Below are 23,287 nucleotides of genomic sequence, written 5' to 3' on the forward strand. Positions count from 1 at the left end.
ATGAAAGTTATTTTCTATAATTAAACGGACCCTTAGCTTTCAAAATTTTAATATTCAAATTAAAAGCCCACCCTTAATCGATTTAAAATAAAATTTATTAATATCATTTTATCTATTTTTTTTTTAAAGAAATTACGGATTTTCGTGATTATATAAAATAAGAGCAAACTAAGTATAAATTAATACTTCTTCTCCTGTAAAGATACGACGAATAAAAAAATAGTATCATATATTGGAGCCGCAATGTTTAAAGTACAACTTCCAAAACGGCACGTTGGAAGTCGTTTCTTAGCATTTGACGAACGCAAATCTCTTTTGAGAGATGCAGAGAATACTGCCGTAAAAGACCACTATCCTGTTCGTAGCCGACACGTAGGCTCTAGTCCTACGAGACACTTATTAAATGCCACGTGTGTGCGCAGTCACGAGCTTCAGCCAACCTGGAAAGTTGTCCAACATGATAGGTCCCATTCAGAGGTCGACACTTCTCCGCTAAATTACCCAATAAAAGTACGCCACGTTGCTGCTTTGTTCCTATGACGTGGCATTTCTCGTCTCAACCCACACCACGTCACCTCCCTCGGGGCTCCGGCTGCACTCAATCATTTCTTGTTGGTCAGCTCCTGTGAGCCTGTTCATCCGCCCACGCGCCTCACCGCGAGTGTTCTTAATCATCCTGCCTTCGCAGTCACGCTCTCTCCATACGTCGCTCTCCCTCTCTTAGAGCTGTCATTTTCTTTATAAATTCATCATTTCCTTTAATTTCCCGGCAAGACAGCCTGCGAGTATAACAAATTCAAGCTCTCTCTCTCTTTCCACTTCGAAACCCTAGCTGTTGCTCCAGAACCGCCACCAGCCGCCCCGGCCGCAATTGCTGCCACCATCTGGGGCATGGAACTATAGGGCATCGATTCCTAGTTCAATCATTGTCGACCTTTCGATTCGATTTTCGATCGAGCCTTCGTTCTGTCAGGTCAGGTCCGCCCGAATTTTGATGGCGGACGATTTGAACGGTAACAGGAGCGAGACCAGCGAGTACACGTCGGAGGACGAAGGAACCGAGGACTACAGGAAAGGCGGATACCACGCGGTGCGAATCGGGGATACCTTTAAGAATGGTTGTTATGTTGTGCAGAGCAAGCTTGGGTGGGGGCACTTCTCCACGGTTTGGCTGGCATGGGACACTCAGAAATCCGTACGTTTCTTATGGTTTCTGTTTGTTTGGCTGCTGGGAAAAGTAAAGAATTTGGATTTTGAGCTAGAATGCTATGTTTGCTTGCTCAGAAAATTTGGGACAAGGAAAGAGTATGAAGTTCTGAACTTTATAAAATGTTTAGTTGCTAAAAAAAATAGACGGGTAGAGAAGAAAAAGGAGCTAGGGCTTTAAATCTTTTACTGATTGCATTTATGATCTGTTTTAAGTAAAATATTATCAAGCAGAAATTTGTACAATTTTTAGTTTCGTTAATTTATGTCATTCATTTTGCAAGAACTTAAAGAGAGGACTTCAAGAATTTTGATTGGTGTTGCATTTGTGATGTTTACCATTGTTCTATCTATTTGACCAAACAAAAATAATTTTGTGTTTGTAGAGATATGTTGCTTTGAAAGTTCAAAAGAGTGCTCAGCATTACACTGAAGCGGCGATGGATGAGATCAAGATCCTTAAACAGATCTCTGAAGGGGACCCTGATGACAAAAAATGTGTTGTGAAGCTTCTGGATCATTTTAAGCACTCGGGACCAAATGGGCAGCATGTGTGTATGGTTTTTGAATACCTGGGCGATAATCTTTTAACCCTTATTAAGTATAGTGACTACCGTGGTGTTCCTCTCCACATGGTCAAAGAAATTTGTTTCCATGTATTAGTTGGCTTGGATTACTTGCATCGCCAGCTTTCAGTGATACACACTGATTTAAAGCCAGAGAATATCTTGCTTTTGTCAATGATAGACCCTTCCAAAGATCCTGGGAAATCTGGGTCTCCTCTCATCCTTCCGTCTAGCAAGGATAAAATTGTGTCCGAATCTGTCATTTCAAAAGACATCAAGGGTTTGAATGGGGATCTTACAAAAAATCAGAAAAAAAAGATTCGAAGAAAGGCTAAACGAGCAGCTCAAGGTTGCGTGGGTAAAGAGGCTTCTGAGGAAACTGAGTTGGATACGAAAACAACTGAACCAGTAAAATCCAATAATGATTCAAATTCAAATGGGAATTCCATTGATGAACAGCCTGACAGTTCAGAGAAAAAGGAAAACTCTGCAAACAGTGATGGAACAAGGGATGCTTGTCAACCGGATCAGGGTCGCCGGAGAGGCAGCCGCTCAACAAGGCAGAAGCTGTTGGCTTCAGTTGACCTTAAGTGCAAATTGGTTGACTTTGGGAATGCTTGTTGGACGTACAAACAATTCACAAGTGATATCCAGACAAGGCAGTATAGGTGTCCAGAGGTTATTCTTGGATCTAAGTACTCAACTTCAGCAGATCTATGGTCTTTTGCTTGCATTTGCTTTGAACTGGCCACTGGAGATGTTCTCTTTGATCCTCATAGTGGTGATCATTATGATAGGGATGAGGTAAGTACAAAATGTCATTAAGTTTTGGTTGTTTGATTGCGTATGCTTGCATGAGCACACTTCTTTTTTTGGTTTGCTATGGTGTCCAGTCAAATCATTTTGACAATTTTTCTTTGTGAATGTTTTGACTAGTGTTACTTATTGTTGCTAGGAATAATTAATATCGTAGCTCAAATTGTTTTCTCACCGAGTAATGATCATAATTGGCAGTTAAACTCAATTTGATCACATGATGTCTGTCTGTTTTTGACATAATTTCTAAGCTTGAAGCTATAAAAATTGCTACTTCTATGCATAGTTTGGTTCATCTTGCTAGACTAGCTCAAATTGTTTTCTCACTGAGTAATGATCATAATTGGCAGTTAAACTCAATTTGATCACACGATGTCTGTCTGTTTTTGACATAATTTCTAAGCTTGAAGCTATAAAAATTGCTACTTCTATGCATTGTTTGGTTCATCTTGCTAGACTAATTAGAGACCAACAAATGTTCCTGGGGACACCTATATCTTAGGTATTAAAAAATACGGTTAAAAAAAATAAATAAATAAATAAAAGAAAGAAGGAAAAGAAAAATGGAGGCATTATTCTGTGTTCCCTAAGACCATTATGGACACTTGTAATATGCATGTATTTGCACAAGGAGTGCAAGAATCTTTTGAATGCAGATTTCCAATTTTCTTTGTTAGTTTTAAAGGATTTCTTAATTGGCAATGTTTCTTGTTGCTGTGTTGTAAGTTTCTCATATTATATGTTTCTTAATCATCTTTAGATCTTTTTTTGGCATCACATTCCTTTTTTTGTGGGTAGGGATTGTGAATATGATGTCTTTATGTTGGTTTTAAAATCATCTTTTGTTTTTCAGCCCCAAACTTATGACTACATCACAAGTAATATTTAATGCTAATGTTGAACTGATGTTGTTAACAAAAACTTGTGAAAATTTTCTTAGTTCTTATAGAAGGTGGTTGAGTCCAAAATATCATGCTAGAATTATTGTATGATTCTTCATAGTATAGTAAGAAAAATAGTATGAGAATGAGAATATCTGTAATCCAAACTGTTAATCTTGTGGTAGTTTTTGTGTAGATATAATTAGATGATCATTATTTACTGTGGATAAGATAATTGATTAAGAAAATAATTGCAATTTGTTTCTTTTCAAATTTTGAAATTTTCCTAAAATGGTATGCAATTGAAGCTTGTGAGTCGCTCAACAACAACAACAAAACCAAGCCTTAGTCCCACTAAGTGGGGTCGGCTATATGAATCCTTTTCTGCCAATTTATGTGATCATGAACCATTTCTTTTGATAGATTCAAGGATATTAAATCATTACTTACTATCTCCTCCCAAGTTATTTTAGATCTACCCCTACCCATTCTACTACCCTCCATAGTAATTAAGTCACTCTTCCACACAGGTGCACTATGTGGCCTACGTTGCAAGTGTCCATACCATTTGAGTCGTCCCTCCCTTATCTTATTTTCTATAGGAGTTACACCTAACTTACCACGAATATGTTCATTCCTTAATTTATCTTTCAATGTTATACCACTCATCCATCTGAGCATTCTCATCTCGGCAACTTTTACTTTTTGGATATTATGTTTCTTTGTCACCCAACATTCCGATCCATATAGCATAGCTGGTCTTATAGCTGTCCTATAAAACTTCCCTCGCAAACTTAAAATTGTTTCAAGCTATTTCAAAATTTTGTAGCATGTGACATCATTCTTTCATAGAGACTTGTAGTTAGAGACTTTTTTCATGAACTTCTATATGGAAAGCCGACGCCAAACTTTTGGCTTGAAGCATTGAACATAATGCTGGAAATTTGTACAACTGAGATCTTAAAGTAACATTTAAGCATCTTGATCAAAGCTACTTTTAAATCAAAATGTGTGCTAGTCCTTGGAATCTAGAAAGGAGGGGAGGGTAAAGATTAAGAGCAATGCTACACTGCCAGAATTTGCCTGATTTATAGACTGTTGAGGATGTAGACACATGCACTTAGATGGGCTATATGTCAACATCTTGGCTATAAAGCCTAGCTCCCTAATATGGCAACAAGGTTTTCTTGAAAGAGTAAAGAGTGAAAAGGTTATGGATTTTACATAGGCCCATTATTGGAGCTTAAGTAGTATATTATATGCTAGACATTGTACATCATTAACCATAAATTTGAAAATGTAGAGTCTCATGTTGAGGGATTAAATTCATTTACTACAAGGGCTTACATTGGGTGTTGGTCTACACAACTGCTCAGAAAGGATAAAATGCAATGTGAGTGGTCAAAGATGTTGCATACAGAACCATTTTGTTCCTTGAATGCCAAATATAAAGTTAAAGTTATTTATCACATTTCGATGGAAGATGCTAGGTCAAGCTGAAATTTCCAAAGTTTAGGAAGTTAAATGAATTTTTTATTATTTGCTATTTCTTACATAAAATTATTATAACTTTATTTATTTTACAAATTTATTTTTTAGGTGTTTAGGCCTAAACAATTGGTCAAATATTTTTAGAATATACAGATATTTTAATTTGGAAACTAATATCTAGGGTTTTTTCTTGAGTCCTCGATGCCTTTGTTTGCACTTTATAGTCTCCAAACAATTGCAACTTCTTAATCAGTTAATAGCAAGTGAATTGAACATTATTGGTGAATCCACTTAGTAGTTCTTATTTACCTCTTATCAAATTGGATTAGATAACATATTTGATTCTACCATCTGGGCTTATTAAGAGGCATGTTCGACTATATTGTTCCTCTCTTTTCAACATTTCTCCATTTGTTTCTCTTCCTCTCTCTATCTCTCTCTCTCTCTCTCTCCCCCTCTTTCACAATAACCACTAACATCTCCTAGTGACCTCTCTATCTCTCTTTTTCGCGCACGCACACCGGTTGACACTGGTGCATACACAGAGAGCAATTACTCTGAAATGGATATCTTTGTGTCTTGGCAATTATACAATGCTCTCTTGACTATGGCATGCACACACACCCATTCGCACTAGTGCATACACACAGAGAGCAATCATTCTCTGAAATGGATATCTTTGTGTCTTGGCAACCATACAATGCTCTCTTGACTATGGCAATCTCACAATGATCTTTGTGAAAGCGTAACCTCAAGATAATCTCTGCCTATCTCACTGGAAGGTAGTTAAGGAGGGAGATAGGCAATTAATGTTTGGTTTTGTTCACTACATTTCTGCTTGTCACAGTGAAAGGCAGCAGAATTCACAAACGAGATGCTCTTTTATGCAAATCTAGGACTCGTTTTGTCTTGTTCAATTTTTTTCCCCTAAAAATTCATGCAAATTTTTTTTGAGAGTTTTGGTTGAATTTTGGAAAATTAAAAAAATGGTTCTGAGAATCACTCTCTGCAAGTTTTTGGTGTATCCATGAATGAAGTTGTTTCATTTTTTAATTTGTTATACAACAACAACAACAAGCAGCAGACCAAGCCTTAAGTTCCAGTAGGTGGGGTTGGTTACATGAGTCCTTTTCTGCCAACTTTTGCGATTGTGGGCAATTTTTTCCAACAATTAAAAGGCTATTAGATCATTACTATCTCATTCCACGTTTTTTAGGTCTACCCTTATCCCTTCTACTGCCATTAATAGTAACTAGCTCACTTCTCCATGCACTATTTGGCCTACATTGCAGATGTTCAAACCATCCGAGCTGCCCCTCCCATATCTTATCTTTCACACAGGCTATGCCTAATTTATTGCGAATATGTTCATTCCTTAATACTTTTTTTAACGTTATATCCATCCACCTAAGTATTCTCATTTTGGCTACTTTTGTTTTTTAGATATGTTGTTTCTTAGTTGCCCAACATTCTTATTCATAGCGCTCAGCTGGCCTTATAGCCGTCCTATAAAACTTTCCTTTTACCCTTTTAATTTTAAGTGTATTTTACAATCACACAACACACCCAAAGCACTTCTCCATTTTGCCCGTTGTGCTTTACTCTATGTATAACATCTTTTTGATTTCTTTTTCAGCTTGCATAATAGATCCAAGTATGTAAATCTAGTTGTGCTATTAATTTCTCGACCATGAAGTTTAAATGCGTAATTTTTTATCCAATATTCCCCCTACCATGACTAAAACTACATTTCAAATTTTATGTCATATTTCTACTTATCTTAAAACCTATAGGTTCTAAAGCTTCTAACCATAATTCTAACTTAGATTCTACTCCACTCCTTGCATAAATTGGCGAAAAAGGATTCATATAGCCGACCCCACCTAGTGGGACTTAAGGCTTGGTTTTGTTGTTGTTGTATTCTACTCCACTCCTTGTTTCATTAACCAAGTCAATATCATCTGCAAACAATATACACCATGGATTTCATTTGGAAACTCCTAGTAAGTTCATCCATCATTAATGCAAAAAGATAAGGGCTCAAAGTAGATCTTAATGTACACCTATTTTGATTGGAAACTCTAATGCTAGTCATTATTCTATCGTACATATCCTTAATGACATGAGTATACATACTACATACTCCCTTTTTCTCTAAAACCCATTAGAAAACTTCTATAGCTAACCTAAGTCTTTGTTCAAGTATCCTTTTAGCTTCATTCTAAGGCTCATAAGTTTAATTCCATGAGAATTATTTCAATTGGGTATCTCATTCATTTTCATATAAAGGTATTAAAGTCCTTTTCCTTTTTTTTTTTATCTTTTTAAATGCAAACGTAACTTCATTAACTTTAATATTGTGAATAAATCTCAAATTTTTAGCTTTTTCCTCATTTGTGACTTCTAAGTTTAAGCCTTCTACTTGTTTTTTCATTAAATTGTATACTAAAATTACTTCACCATTTTCTTTTATGCCTTCTTCTTTAACCAAGACACTGTCATCCTATTTTTTAATCCCTTTACATTACTTATGTTTTTGCTCTTTCTTTCTCTAGTTCTAGCAAGTTTAAATATGTCTTTTTTCCCATATGAATCTTATCTAGCCTATAAATTATTAAATGCTTTATGTTCAACTTCATTAACAATCTTTATGCATCTTTTTTGGCTTTTTTTATACTTTTCAAAATTTTCCTTGTTTTATGTTTTTGCCATGTTTTATGTCAATATCTTTATAGATTTTTAGACATCTTGATCCCACCACCAACTTTCTTTACTGCCCGAGAATCTTTCTCTAGATCCACCTAAAATCTCTTTTACTATTTTTTTAGTAGCTAGCTATCCTACTCTAAAGAGTGCTTGCTTCTACTCCTCTCCTTGTGCAATCACTTTCTTTGATAATTTTATCTTTAAATTTTATTATATTTTCTCCCTTCAAGTTTCACCATCAAATTCTCTTACATTGATTTATGTTACCCTTTCTCTTTTATTTTCTAGTACATATATCTAACTGGGCATCAAGAAGATACCATTCAAGTATAGTGCTAACCCACATAAAAAACTAAAAAACACCTGTTACTAAAGTACATCCAGGAAATCAAGAAAAACAGGGAGGTGCCTCATGGGCAACCCCCGATGCTAACTAGAGATCATGGAAAACCAGTTATCTTTAAACGACCTGCCGATAAGATGCCATCCTATTGAAGGCCCTTCTATTTCTTTCTTTCCAAACCACCCAAAAAATAGCTAAGGGAATAAGAGTAGGGGCTCTCCTCTTGAACTCGTTGGCACAAATCCATTCCAAGCCCAAATCTTGCTCTCAACTGATGCTGCATTGACCCATTTTTGATTGATCACGAAAATGGCCAAGCTCCAGAGCCTGATCTAGGAGCAGTGGGGAGGGATGTGATTCACAGATTATGCTTCTTTTGAGACACAAAAAACTCCTATTTGCCGCATGGTTTTAAATCGCAGTTGCAGGTAATTTCGTATAATGATAGTGGGACGAGGGAGAAACGGATGTTTTGTAGTGGGAAACAGTTGCAGCGGCCATGAATTTTTTTTTTTTTTTTGTGCATGCACAACCATGCCAAAATTAAAGAATAAGCAAGGAATCTTTTAAAATATGATTTTTAATAAATTTTGACTGCTTTTATTCAACCAACACAAACTTTTTAATATGCAACATGATTTTAAATTTATTTCAGTGCACTGTTTACAGGAAAAAAGTCATTTTTTATACATTCCACTACTTTCAAGATTAAAAAAGTTATAAATGTAGTTGAAAATGAAAACCAATTAATTAGAGGGATAAAATGAGTCAATATGCAGTTATGCATGCACATGAAATTAGTTACTATTAGTACGTGAAATAACTACATTTAGTGGTCACATATAATTTTATATTTCCTATAAATTTGATTTTTAAATTTTACTATTCAAAATAACAATAAGTCAATAACTAAGCAAGCATTAAAATTAGGACATTAGGGGTTAGGCAGTTTAGGCCCATTAAGCAATTTAAGACTAAATAGGTACTAGTTTCATTGTATTTGATGGTTAATAGTTACTAATTATAGTTGCATATTCTTTTGCATTTTCTAACAATTTTAATTTTTGAATTCTAACATTCAAAATATCAATAACTAAGCATAGCAATTTAGGCCATTGGGGATTTGGCAATTTAGGTCGATTAAGCAAATTAATCGGAAGTGTAGCAAATTAGAAATTAAAAGTATTAGTAACTAAGTAATAAGTGGAAATAATTAAGCCATAAACATTGCATAAGCTTAAGCTATAAGTAGCACATCAATTAATTAAGCACTAAAGCTATAAGCATTGGTTAATCTTAAGTCATAAGTATGAAATTAATTACTTTAATGAGCTGCTTAACTTTCTTTAGTGAAACAAAAAAGGATTTAGGTGGGGATAAATTGTACATGCTGGCAGTGGGCAAACCCAGGAACATGAAGTCGGGACTCAGGATCTCACGAACATGAAGCTCCTCCCACTCTTGAACCCTCTTCAAAGCTCAAAGCCTCAAACCTTCTTCGAATGTACCTAAATCCCAAGTTTCTAGCTTGATTTCTTACTTATATCTACCCAAATCACTTTCCAAACAGCAACATATTTCTTCCCAAATAGATAAAATTTCAGACAAGGGGGAAGGGAATGACATAGATCACCTTCAGATGGCGATTTCAAGAACAAATTTCTGTTTTGGCTGCCATAGATCACTGGATCTAAGTTGGACGTCCTCAAGGAGAGGGAGAAATGCAGCAGCAGAAAAATCAGGTAAAAATTAGGTATTTTTCAGTATATAGGGTTGTCGGCAGGGAACGGTGGTGTAATGGGGTGTAACGGCCCGTCATGGAAGTGTAATGCCCATTACAGGCTGTTATGGAAGAGTGACGGTCATTATGGCTGTGATTGTTTTCCCTCACTGCTATAGCGGTGCGTATCGGTATCGGGGCTCATTATGGCTGTGATTTTTTTCCTCATTGCTATAGTGGTGCGTATCAGTATCAAAGCAACCTTGGGAGGGACTGCGGTTTTCCGAATGGGCTTCCAAGTAAACAAGCTGGTGCACTCCAGTGCACAACTAAGGTGATTGAAATAAGAATTGATTGTGAAAGTTCCCTCCTTTGCTCAAGGACCACTTGGGGTTGTTGGAGGAACCTTGGCTTTGAACGTTGTAAAGGTTGCTGTATAAAGAAATAAGAGTATCAATTTCCTAATAAAAAACATTTCTAATCAGTGGAATGTTCCAAATGTTCCCATGGGTTAAGCATTCCTGGTGATGTTAGATGAGGGCATTTTTGTCGTTGGAAAGTCTATAGTAAGATGGGAATGAAGCACTAAGTCGAGAGCCACCACACCAAACATCATGCCAAAAAAAGGCATCCTCTGTTTCCCACATTAAAATGAATGTGAGGAAAGAAATTATCCCACCCTTTTCTAATGAATTTCTAGACACTAGTACCGTAGTTGTAGGTTGCCTCTCTGGAGGCCTAACTATTTTGATGAAGGCCATATTTAGAAGTAATAACTTCCCTTAGATTCTTCTTAGACATGAACCTCCAAAACCATTTTCCCAAATTTGCCTTATTAAAAGGGAGAAGGGATCTAAAACCAAACCCTCCTTTTTGCATGGGTTGCTTAACAACCCCCTACTGCACGAGATGATTTTTGAATTCCTCTCCTATGCTCCCCCAAAGGAATCTTCTCTAGATTCCTTCCAATTGATTGGCCACCGCATTAGGGAATGGTAAACTAGGACATAAAATAAATCAGCTCCTATGAATATTTTTGCAGCCCTTGATATCCCTTGTATAATACTATCCATATCTTCCCAAAATTGTCTTTTTAAGGTTTTTTGCTAAGCTTGTTTGAAGGGCATAAGCACTAATGACATTTATACTATCTCTTAACCCAAGACCATTTTATTTTTATGATTGTGCCCCTACTTTTTCATATTTATATCACTATCTTTTAGGTCTTTGTCTACAATGATTCCTACCCCATTTTTTATGTCTTTTCTTTTCTAGCGTATCAAAGTTTAAATACTAAATTTTCAATTTCTCTAGCTTTCACCCCTACCCTCTTAGTTTCTTGAAAGTAGATTACGTTAATGTTTCTTCTAATCATTATGTCAATTATATCCATACTTTTACCCACAAGCGTCTCTATATTTCATGTTTCTTCATCCTTTGTTATGATATGTAATTTTGAATTTTAGTCTTATAGTTTTTTGTCTGAATCAAATTTTTGTTTGATTTTGAATTTTGAATCTCCATGCGATTTTTGTGTGTGATATGTAATTTTTGTTCAATTTTGAATTTTTTGGATTCATACAGTGATATATGCAAGGACTTAAATTTTGATTTCGATGGTCTCAATTTATGGAAATTTTGATTTTGATTTTGATTTAAATAAATTATAGAAATTTATAGTAAATGATGGAAATTTACTACAAAATTTTAGGAAATATTAAAATAGATGATTATGCTTAATATGGTATCAAAGTACATTAAAAAAATGCATATATGACAAGGTTTTAGTGTGTGGGGTATTAAATTGCATATCGCGAAACAAGCTATGAAGTGAAAAACATTTCAAATGATTATAAAGTTTTGAAGCTATTCCTTTGATGATTTAAGCCAACAAACTTATCATTTTAAATAACTATAGTTTCAATAAATATTATACATTTAATGATCTAATACCACATGGAGTTTCTTGGTGGCTTAAAGTCATCTCTCTTTTCCCTATCATTGGGATTTCGAGATGACATATGTTGTTTACAATAATCACTCCATGTAATATAATTTCCAAAGTATTGAGTATAGGTATACATGTGTTCTTCATACTCCTCCATAGTCATCTGATTCATGGCAATTTCTACTCGGCCAGAAGATCTTCTTGTGCGAGGATGTCTTCTTGCAGGTTCTACTTGTTGTGCATGCCCCATAGGATTGTTTTGCATATGCACACTGGTCATACCCATGTTTTGGCCTATTTGTCCATACCCATAGGTATGTGGTTGCCAATTTCCATATTGTTGTGTTTGCTCATATGCTTACGAAAGTGGTTGGCCATATGTTGATTTTGAGGAACTGTCTTGTGTAGATTGATAACCACTATAACTATTGGAGTCATGCTCTGTTCCTATACTCATAGATTCCAAACTAAGGGAAAAGGTCTCCTTTTCTGTTTGATGCATCTTCCCTTTTCTCTTTCTACACTTGTACTGCCTATCAATTGGACAAATTTCTATTTGTAGACCCTCATCTTCTAGTTGGGGAGGAATTGTATATTCCACTTCCGGTTTATAATCTTGCCATCCCTCATTTCCTCCATAGTCCCCACCATCTCCACCTTGCCCACTACTACCACTAGGGTCAGATCCGTCATCACCAACATCGTCGTCGTCATTATCATCATCACCACTAGAAGGCATAGTGGATGAAGCTCCATATCTTGACCCAAGATTCATTAGTGAATCATCATTGTTAGATATTACTTCTTCCATTATTGCCTGATTAACATCAATGCCAAAGTCATTTCGTGCAGGCTTAGCCATTTGTGGGTGGGGACTTCCGTCTCGTTCATTAAGATGAGATGGTCTAATCCATTGGAAAAGTGGATACTCATCCCCATCACCCAATTCAACTAATATGTCAAGAAGGTCCAAGGGATCTTGTCCATCCAGCCACCTTGTCCATTTCAGCTTCCATATCTCTTATTCGAAGCTTCATGTTGTAGCAACAAAAAACAAGCTGCTGAAGTTTGATGTAGGCTAGTTATTTCTTTGCTTCGTGTGAATGAGTGCAAATGTGCTCCAATTTCATTCACAAGTTGATGAAGATGTAGTTTTTGACAAAACGCGCAATGCTAGCTTCCTTAGGATTGGAGCATTTGATCCATACATCATCCACCAACCAGTCATGCAAGATATTTTAAGAATATAAGTTAGTACTTAGTAGATTGTGCTTGAAGTTTGTAACTTTGTATTATACATTTACATATAAATACTTACTAGGTGTCATAGTTGCTTCTCTGAGGCTTCTTTTTGTATCTCTAAATAAAGTAATCTAAAAAAATTGTTATTAAATAATTAAACATGGATTAAGTCTTATTTTATTCAGTTTTTATTTTGAAAATATACCTTATTTCCAATTTGATCCAGGCCAAAGAAATGTGGCTCAAGGGTGTTAAAAACTTTATGAACTACATCAAGCAAATAAGGATCTTCCTCAACACCTTCTTTGTATTGACATTTTGGATTTAAAAAATAAGTTGTCAATCAATTAAAGTAAAATGTAAAAATGTAACAAGTAATTTGATATATGAATTTCTTGAAATTTATAAATGTTTTATACTTGTTGCATGAAGAAGATGTTCAAGGGTTCTCTCCCACTAGTCATTAATCACTTTGAGAACCCATTTTGCACTTTTTGCACCTACTTCAATGGCCTCTCTCAGACCCTTGTTGCTTATTGCTTTGAACACAACCCCTAATGTTGGCCACACTTCACTATCGACTATATGCAATACTCGATATATAGGCCCATAAATGTTACAAACTTTTGCCATTCTATCCCAAAATTGATGGTTAAGAACTGTGCTTTCAATTTCTCTACCCAATTTTGTTTGACTAAGAGCATGCTCATCCCATTCATCATATGTGAATAGAGATTTAAGCCTACTCTTTTTCTTTTTGTAAACTATCAAGGGCAATGTAGTTTGTAGTAAATCGTATGGCTCTTGGATGCACAATATCCCCTTGACAGTGCTCCCTCATTTTAGTAAGCAACCATCCATGTTTATACATAAAATTAGTGATCTGTCTACCCTGCAAGATCACTATGCTTCTTGCCTCTCCTTTTCCAATCTCCTAAAAAATGAGATCAATACAATGTGCAGCGCAAGGAGTCCAATACAAGTTGAATTTTTTTCATTAATTTTAGACCTATTTTCTTGTAGACGTTGCCATTATCGGTCACCACCTGGATAACATGTAGCTTTCCTACCTCTTGCACAACATGTTTTAATAGGGAATATATGTATTCATGGTCTTTTATTTTGTCAGAAGCATTTGTTGACTTTAGAAAAATTGTGCTCCCTTTTGAGTAAACCATGAAATTTATGATGGATAATATTGTAAGGCCTATCCATCCATCACACATTATAGTGCAACCATACGTGGCCCACTTTTTCTTCAATTCTTCTACATGGCCTTTTATTTCTTTTACCTCTTAATCAAGATATTTTGTTTTAATTTCATAGGGTGCTAGTGTATTTACTCCCGTTCAAGCTGCTTGGCAACCCCACACCATGTTTGGTGATTGTGCCTTCTTAGGCGGAACATTATCATATATAAAAAAGTTTGAAATCAACCTACTCATTTTTCCTTTTATTTTACCTCATTTGAATAAATTTTTCAAGCTTTTTTGTTTTGTTGCGTCTAACTTGTACTATTGAGAAGGCTTTGAAATATATGGCTCTGTTTCTGGTTGTCTCACACTTTGGGATCGCCTCATCAAAGGTTGCCCTCCGCTGCTACTAGCCTTAGAACTGCCTCCTTTTTTGCTATCTGCAAACCTACGAGATTAGTCTCTTTCTCATCCTTCTATTTTGAAGCATAGACTGTTCAACGGTATGCAGACCTCTCATAGGGAGAAATGTCAAACGGGTATGCAATATCATCAGCATCGTCCTCTTCATCAATTTCTTATGGTTGCATCAAGTTCTCATGCAATTCATTTTTTATTTCCTCCTTTCTCTCTATTTTCTTTGCCTTAGCTGTTGTTTTTCTTTCTAAAACAATTTTTATTTCTTGCTTAACTTCTGGAGGTATTTGTTGCAGGATTTTATGTTATGTTGTGGGTCATAATTTGCTAAGTGCATTTTTAATCTTCTTGCACCACCACTCTTCATTTGTATTCTGCAGTATTTGCAAATAAATCCATTCTTTACGTTGGGCATCGGGTACCCATGTTCCCATGTTGGATCTTGTTTTCTTCCTTCAACCATTTTTGCAGATAATTTTACTTTCCTACAAGGTTACAATGAATCAATAATTAGATGTTGAATTAGTCAACAATTTTAAAAGGTAATTATTTAAGATTCTTTATCAATATAAAATTAATAAATAAGACAAACATTGAAATATTAAATTAAATTTACGAAATTTAATGATAATTTACAAAATTACTAATAAATTATGCAAATTAAATTATTCAAATAAATGAAATAATTTAAACTATAATAAGCTAATAGGTAGTAAATTACTTTAATTAATTTAATTACTAGGCTATAATGATTAGGTGTTAAATTATTCTACACTTTTAAAAGAAAATTATTTAGATATTATTCTACAATTTTAAAATAAAATTATTTAAATGCTAAATCAAGATAAATTATTAACTAAGAGAAATATTAAATTATTAAATTAAAATTACAAAATTAATGATAATTTACAAAATTACTACCAAATAATAAATTTTGGAAATTAAATTGTTCAAATAAATGACATAATTTATACTATAATAAGCTAATAAAGAGTAAATTACTTTAATTTTATTTAGTTACTAAACTTACTATTTACTTGCAATCTAGGATTAAGGGGGTAAATGGGAGAAATTAATAGAGATGAGGGATTTAAGGAGGGGCAATCTCGTAAATATATTGGGGAGGAGGGAGATTTTAAGTAAATGAAAAAAATATAAGTAACTTAAAAGTTAAAACCAGCTTTGCCTTTCTTTTTTTTTGCTGCTGCTCGTGGACTCAACTGTTTGGTCGTGTTCTCAGAGGGAGATTGCAGTGATGGGAGGAGGTGCTGCTGCTGGCTGCGATTTGGGAGATGGAGGTGGAGGGTGTAGCCAAAGGCTAGAGGGAGAGGGTTGAAGGGTTGGAGCACTGGAGGGGAGCCGAAGGCTAGGGCTTTTCGGAGTTTGAGCATCTTCTTTGTGTAGAAAGCATCTATTTTTTACCAAATTGAACCCCCTTTTCTCAAGGGCTTTAATATTTAAGAGTGAGGATCTAGTTAATACATTATATTATTATCTATTCCAGTTTGGACCTCTTTAGAAAAATTGCCCACCTTTGAGCACTCTATTAGTATATGTAATGTATTGTTTTAATTAGAGTGGAGTTCTGCATTAATTGTATGTGTGCCTCAACTTTCTTCCCACATGCTCCCCCTCGATTGGTTAGTACAAAAAATTGGCGCGTATTTTTTCAGAATATATTGAAGGACCAAATCAAGTGATTTCATTTTTGCGCACACTTTTTCAGTCGCTATAAATTTGGAAATGCATGGGTTCTCAAAATGGATTCAAATAAATGGAACTGTTGGAGTTGATTCTTGGAGTATCTATAATGTATGTTATTGATAAGTTATTTGGTGAAATGTAATTAATTCTTAATCAACTTGTGTTATTTTGGCGGTTAAATATTAACACCTGCTTTTACGGCTCCTCTCCTTTCAATTTTTTGGGACTAATATTATGCACGTGAGCATTTTTACTGCTGACATAAAGGATTATCTAATTATCATTGTTGAATATCATTCGAATTTGGAATGTGAAAATTATGTTCTTGTCTTGAAATGACAAGCAAACCAGTCTTCAGTTGGCTACTTGGAGATCAAATTTTTGGAAGTTGATTTTAATTATCCTAATTACATAATTTTACAGAAGTTATTGCCATATTCAGACTTCAGAGCATTGGTGTTTTAGTTGTCTACTAAATTGTTTGCAGATTTAGGTTGGAAAGATGTTAGTTTGCAGAAACAGTCAAAAAAAATTTTGATTTCTACTTTGTCCACTATTCAATTATTAGTATGTTGGATCAAATTAGAAGGATCTTACTTCAAAAAATATTCTTTAATTCATTTTTTGGCAGTTATCTAAGGGATGTTTGAAAATTGAGAACTGAAATAGAGGATTGTCATTTCCATTGTATTGTCAATGAAGATAGTTGAATGATGTTGTCACGTTTATGCCAGCCCAACTTGTCTTAAAGAAAGTTTGAGAATCTGCTGCATCAGTCCTGATGATTGCTTAAGTCTCTTGTTTTAGCATCTTAAGAGGTATAGGCTAAAATCATTTTAGCATCTTAGTTCCAAAAAAGGAAGGGAAAAGAAAAGGGGCCATGCATTTTATAATGAAATCATACCTTGTTATGATGGGTTGATTGTGGTTCCTAAAAATATTGTTATGAATTTTATGTGGTACTGTAGCTTATAATGGGTTGTGGTTCATGCTTTGTTACATGTTATATGTCAAGAAATTCTGACCACTCAAATGCAATAAAATAAATAAATTGTATTTGGTGGTGGTGGTGACAAGAATTATGGAAAAGAGGAAAGTCGTGTTTTTTGCAATGAAATTTGCAAAATGCATAATAGTTATCTTTCATGAGTGGGAATCCTAACATGTAAAATATAATTTAACAGACCTACTTGCTAAATGCAGCAAAATGAAGAAACAAATTGCCCTTCTTGTTAAGTGCAATGCTATGAGTAATCATGTTTGCTAGAGCTGGTGACAAGTAACAAGTAACAAGAATGGTGTGATTTCATTCTGAAATCTGGATATTAGAGGCCATACATCAGCTTTTAGTTGACTAATTTTGCTTGATTTATTATTTGAAATTGTTAAGTAGTGTGTGGCCCAAATTTGATAAGACAATATGGCCTTTATATTTGCTCCTATATTGCTCAAGAAGTTTAGTTGCATGTCCTGCATGTGTAGTATTGAGTTTGGTATTGTTGGATCCTTCCCAAAGGGAATACAGGCGAGTTACAACACACATTGGATCAGGGGGATATGAACCAATATGAAGCATGATAGTTTATTTGAATTTTTTCAGCATCACAGTTGATCGCTTATTTGCTCTTGTTTGGGAAAATCTGATTGTCTTTTCCCCTACTTCTTTTTAGTCTCTTTTTTAGGATATTTTGTTTTGGTCGATCAGTTTAAGTTGATTTGCTGTCTGAATTTGCACTGTTTCTTGTTGACTTTTGCACAATAATTTACTTAAATGTTTTAAAAGCAAAGGCATAAGGCGAGGTGTTTTAACCCTTAAGAGATGACATGCAAGCATTATGACATTAATGCCTAAACATTTTGAGAACTTTATTTTTAGATAAAAATGTAAATTAATTACATTTATTTCAAAATAAAAAAAATTATAAAAGTTTCAAATAAAATGTTAAAAAAAAAATGTCAAATATATTTTGCAAACTACTTGATCATTCAAAAATTGCTAACTTGAATTCATTGCATACATAATAACAAGAGATAGCTACAATAATACGAAGTTCAAACTATTTTCAAGATCTAAGATGCAACTATCAACTATTTTGAAAAGGTTGAGGTTTGAGAGTTTTGGAAAATTAACTCATATTACACATTTTTTTTATTTATATAAACATGTAGTTTAAATTTTCTAGCCAAATCTAACTTGAGAATCACTTGCCCAAAATGTTTAGGCCTCAACTAAAAAGGCGCAAAAGGCATGCCCTTTGCTAAATGTGTAAGCTTTAGCATCTAATGCATTAGCCTTCTTGGAATTTTGTAGTTTAGATTGAGCCTTATGGCGTTCTAGGCATGGGCCTCAAGGCGAGCCTTGAAAGCCTTTTAAAACATTGATTTACTTTAAAGTTAAATCAAGCATGCTATGCTGTTCATATGCTCAAAAAATGGCCCACTATCGTACTTGTTCTGTTCTCTAATAGCTGTGTTGTGTGACAATTAGCTGACCTTTTAACTAAGGCAGGTACATGCTTGTTATGTTGACAGTGTCCTTTGTTTAATTGCTAACACCATTAATAGTTAACCATCTGCCAGATCACCAATGATTCAATCAGTCATACAACCAAAATAAGTAAATGAAGGAATATTGAGCAAAATGTTATGAGAAAAATTATGTTTGAAAAAAAAATGAAATTAGAAAAAAATGAAAAAAAGCTAATCAAATTTTAAATCAAGTAGTTATTAAGAGAACCAACAGAAATACCCACAGGGTAGCATGTTTTAAAATATACAACTGCATAAACAAATATGTCACACAATGCAGAAGGCTCCCATATTGCATTGTGGTTCTGGGCGGGCATGTATATTGAGCCACCGTACCTCCACATCGTGGATAGGCTGTTTCCATTTTTGGAACTTGTGATCACAAGGTTTTGGTGTAATGTCTGTACCATTGGACTAAGGATAACTCTTGCCATTTTGGAGGGCCTGAGTGTGACTACACATATTCCTGTAATAATGACACTAAGAAAAACAATAATGATGGAAATTTATGTTAGACCATTAACCACTAGTTCTAATAATAATAATAATAATAATAATAATAACATTGATAGAAATTTCTTTTAGGTCATTAATTTCTGGAATCTGGATGCATGGTAATTTAGGTGTCGACACTGGTTTTTTTATTTCCGGCTAGGCATTTCACTGAAATGGATGCTTGGGTTACCTTCAGCCTAGCAAAATGCATACTCTGACATGCAATTATTCCACTAGGAAATGTAACTTTTTTCTGTTAAGTTCATTTAAATGTAAGTTAGTAGGGTGGCAATGCAGCTGGTTGTTGGAAGGAAAATTTTATGTTAGAATCAACTTAATTCTGATATTCAGTTGACTGAATTTTTAAAGGGGAACAGTGATGGTATTTTTTGTTCTGCTGGAAATATGAAGGGAACTAGGATGGAATCAGATGAGAAGAAAAGTGAGGGAGATCATCTTTAAGGGAAAAGGGAAGTGGGGTGATGAGTCTAATAATGAGAGTTATTTTGGCTGTGATGGTGGTTTGTTCATTGGATGAATTTTGTGAACAATATGGTTTTGTTTCAAATTATTTTGATTTACTTAGTAGTGATCTTCTTGCATGGGTGAGTTCAGCTGAAGGTTTAGAGGGTGTTTCAAACTTTATATTTTTGAGGAAGATGCGGGGGATTAGAGCTGCAGATAACTGATCATCTTAGGTTCTCCTATGGTGGAAATTAACAAGAAGAATATTGAATCTTAGCAATTGTTGGATAAAATTAATTTATGGTTGTCAGATCCTGGAGGAAAGAGGTTTGTTTGGATGGTAGTAACTGATAAAGACAAGGTGAAAAAGGTCAAAGTGAGCTAGCAAATTTGAAGGGTTCTATTAGCCAATATGGAAAAAAGATTAAGAAGGGGTTTCAGCAGGCAGCTGGTAGTTTGTGTTCAGAGTTTTCTTTTTGTCGTTATTTATTTTATTTTTTACTCTGCCTTTGTTTTCTTGTTACTCCTTGTCCTCCTCAGTTTTGTATTTTTCTCTCCTCTAAATTTATTTTTCTTAAAAAAAAAAAAATCTATCTTTAGACATATTGGGGCATTGTAGTTGAAAAATTGAAATATGCTGAATATTGGGAAATTAATAATATGTAAACTCTGTTTTGCATTCTTGATGGTGCCATGATATATTCAAGAGGATTAAATGAGCATTTCTAAAGATGACACTGAAGCATAAATAATAAGCATATCTTCCCCAAGGTGCATGGCATAGCTAGCTTTTATCACTTTTAAAGTTCTCAAGTTTTATGGTTTGTTTACCTTTATGTTGAAAAATCTGGTTATGCTGTCACTTGCACATTGCATTGCTTCTTCATGATTTAATTGTTTTACTGTGAGAAGATATTCTTTTAAGAGTATGTAGGGAAATCATCCCTGTGGTCAAATGTTTTTCATAAATGTGATTTCGGAAAAATTATTGATCCTGGGTTTTGACAAACTTTGCAGACATTACACTTTCCTTAAGAAAGTAAAGCAATTGCAGTTACTCCTATAAAATTATTAATATGATGTTTACTTTACAGAAGGTCTGATGGACTAAAAGAGATCAGTTTCAGAATATGGCTTTGCTGTTTCATTTCACTTGCCTTCATAACTCCAATTTACTACATGTCGTCATTTTCACCATCCATGTTAAACATGTAACTTTAAGCAACTATGTACCCATTTTCCTCTTACGAATTGATGATGTTCCCTTCCTAGAGAAGGCACCTCTCATTTTTAAGAGAGTTTGTATGTTGCTCATGGTCATTGACATGATATGGCTTTGGAAATTTTGGCGGTGTTCATTTGCAAATTTAATTCTAGAGCTTTAGGTCATTAGGGATGAGTTTCTGTTAGATTTATATGCCTGAAATATTTTGCTTATGATTTTTCTGGAACCAGGAATATGAACTGGTAAATTGCACAGTTGCCTTGCGTTTGGAATCTAAACCCCAAAGTTCCTGCTCCCAACTCTACCTTAATGCTTTAAATTTCACCTGATTTCACTTCAATCGCCTGTGTTTTCATTTTGGCTTTTAACTCCATCAAATTGCGGTCAAATTGCATAGTCACCCTTTCCATCAAACTGGCTAACTGATGTTAGCTCAGATGACTAGTGCCCTACATATTTACTTTTTTTTCCCTCTAAGTTGCCCGCAAAAAGGGAAAAAAAAAAATCCCACCACACTAACTCCAAATCTAGTTGCTCTCTTCTGCTGCCCTGGTCTTGCTTTTGTTGTCTTATCCTTCCTTTTACTACCTCAATCTGCAGTTCAGATTACAATTTTTTATTTTTCTTCTTGTTTGTGACTCCAAGATGTAAAAGAGTAACAGGCAGAGTTTTGCTGGCGTGATTGGATGATGTTGCAAATTAGTTACGAGCTGAGGAAGTTCAATAGAAAACTTAAGTATTAGGGATTGAAGTGTGATTGTGCAAAACTTCAAGGGCTAACTTTGCAATTTACCTAATATGAAACAAGTGAATATCAAATGTGCAAGCCAAATTTTTAGTTCATAACAAGCTCTGTCATTTGTAAATTTTTGTTTTATATTTTGTTTATTTATTCATTTACACTTTACAGGATCACTTGGCACTGATGATGGAGCTCCTTGGAATGATGCCCCGCAAGGTAAGAACATTAATTTTTCAACTTTTTTGCCCCACTGGCTTGTAAATATTTACAATGTTTGGCAATCTTATCTGCTTTTTTATACAGTCAACTGAAAAAATTCTTGTGGTATTTTCGACATGGCCTTTTAAACTTCAGTCTTATGTTGTTGGGCTTACTAACCATTTTAATGCATACCCTCAGATAGCATTGGGTGGCCGGTATTCACGAGATTTTTTCAACAGATATGGAGATTTGAGGCACATTCGCAGGTTGAGATTCTGGCCGCTTAACAAGGTTCTCATTGAGAAGTACGACTTCAGTGACCAAGATGCAAATGACATTTCTGATTTTCTCATTCCCTTGCTTGATTTTGTCCCTGAAAAAAGACCAACAGCAGCTCAATGTCTTGGTCATCCATGGTTTAGTACGGGCCCTCGACATCTTCAGCCTTCCCTGGCAGGCGACTTTCAACCCCAGGCCAAGGATGAAGATACACCTGAGAAGAAGAGGGAGAAGGATGAGAGGGAAGCAATGGAGGTTGGGGTAGGGAATATAGCAATTGATGTGGATTCAAAACCATTCAAAGAACCTCAATCTATGCCAAACCCACCAGAACATATTTGAGTTGCTTTTGATTTTATGTTTCTTTGTGCAACCCTTTCTTTACACCCACAGCCTTGCTGAATTCTGAATCACCTTTACCAATGTGAATATTCTTTCCCCATCCATTTGAGAACCAACCACCTTTTTTGGGTATTGGACACCGAAAGCATTTAGCCATTTGGGATGTGAAAAATCAATGGCCAGGTGGTTGGTGCCTGCTACTTCTCAAGCATGCTCTAATTACTGGAGCTCCTCCAGCATTTACACCCCATGTTCAACGGATCTGGATTGGTATTCCTGATGAGATCTCTGTGTTTTTTTTTTTTTTTTGGAGAATTCATGTATCAAGCTTCTTTCTAGATTAGATGCCGAATTCATATATGGTTGATTGGATCAAAATGTACATTTGATTTGAGAGTTCTTTACTTCTGCTATTTTTCGTCTAGTGGAGCTGGTAGTGAGACACCTCACCTCTTTCATCTTGGTTTGAATTAATATTTTATTTTTTTGTATTTGAATTTTCCAATGTTCTAGAGACCGGAGATGTTGAACACTTGACGATAATACAGATGTGACATGTCCTGTTTCAAGCTGTTGAATTTTGATATTAATGAAGATTAAGAGGGTGTACTCAACTATATCATGGACACCCTCAATGCCAAAGGGCATTCTTCAAGCTTTGATATCGGTGAAGACGACTTAAGCCGGTGCATATTGACCCCGCATCATACGCATTCCTGAACCCAGGTGTTTGTGGTGCTAGGGTTGTCAATGCATTGTGTGGTCAACTAGGCGAT

The 23,287-nt window shown here is 35.0% G+C and overlaps 1 protein-coding gene across 1 annotated transcript; it reads left to right on the top strand.

Moving 5' to 3' along the window:
- Positions 1 to 273: 273 nt before the first annotated feature.
- Positions 274 to 22,935, top strand: LOC131148491 (uncharacterized). Its single transcript, XM_058098201.1, has 4 exons — positions 274 to 1,195; positions 1,593 to 2,576; positions 21,858 to 21,905; positions 22,089 to 22,935. The coding sequence occupies exons 1-4, from the start codon at positions 995 to 997 to the stop codon at positions 22,509 to 22,511; spliced, it is 1,656 nt and encodes a 551-aa protein (XP_057954184.1). The 5' UTR covers positions 274 to 994; the 3' UTR covers positions 22,512 to 22,935.
- The last annotated feature ends 352 nt before the right edge of the window (positions 22,936 to 23,287 follow it).

The sequence above is a fragment of the Malania oleifera genome, chromosome 2 (assembly GCF_029873635.1).
Source record: "Malania oleifera isolate guangnan ecotype guangnan chromosome 2, ASM2987363v1, whole genome shotgun sequence".
Lineage (NCBI taxonomy): Eukaryota > Viridiplantae > Streptophyta > Magnoliopsida > Santalales > Ximeniaceae > Malania > Malania oleifera.

What these genes read in the sequence shown, in the direction of transcription:
- LOC131148491 (XM_058098201.1), top strand. Translation starts at nt 995, where the DNA reads ATGGCGGACGATTTGAACGGTAACAGGAGCGAGACCAGCGAGTACACG. An exon ending in CATGGGACACTCAGAAATCC is followed by an intron (nt 1,196 to 1,592) that starts GTACGTTTCTTA and finishes TTGTGTTTGTAG; the next exon opens with AGATATGTTGCTTTGAAAGT. An exon ending in ATCATTATGATAGGGATGAG is followed by an intron (nt 2,577 to 21,857) that starts GTAAGTACAAAA and finishes TACACTTTACAG; the next exon opens with GATCACTTGGCACTGATGAT.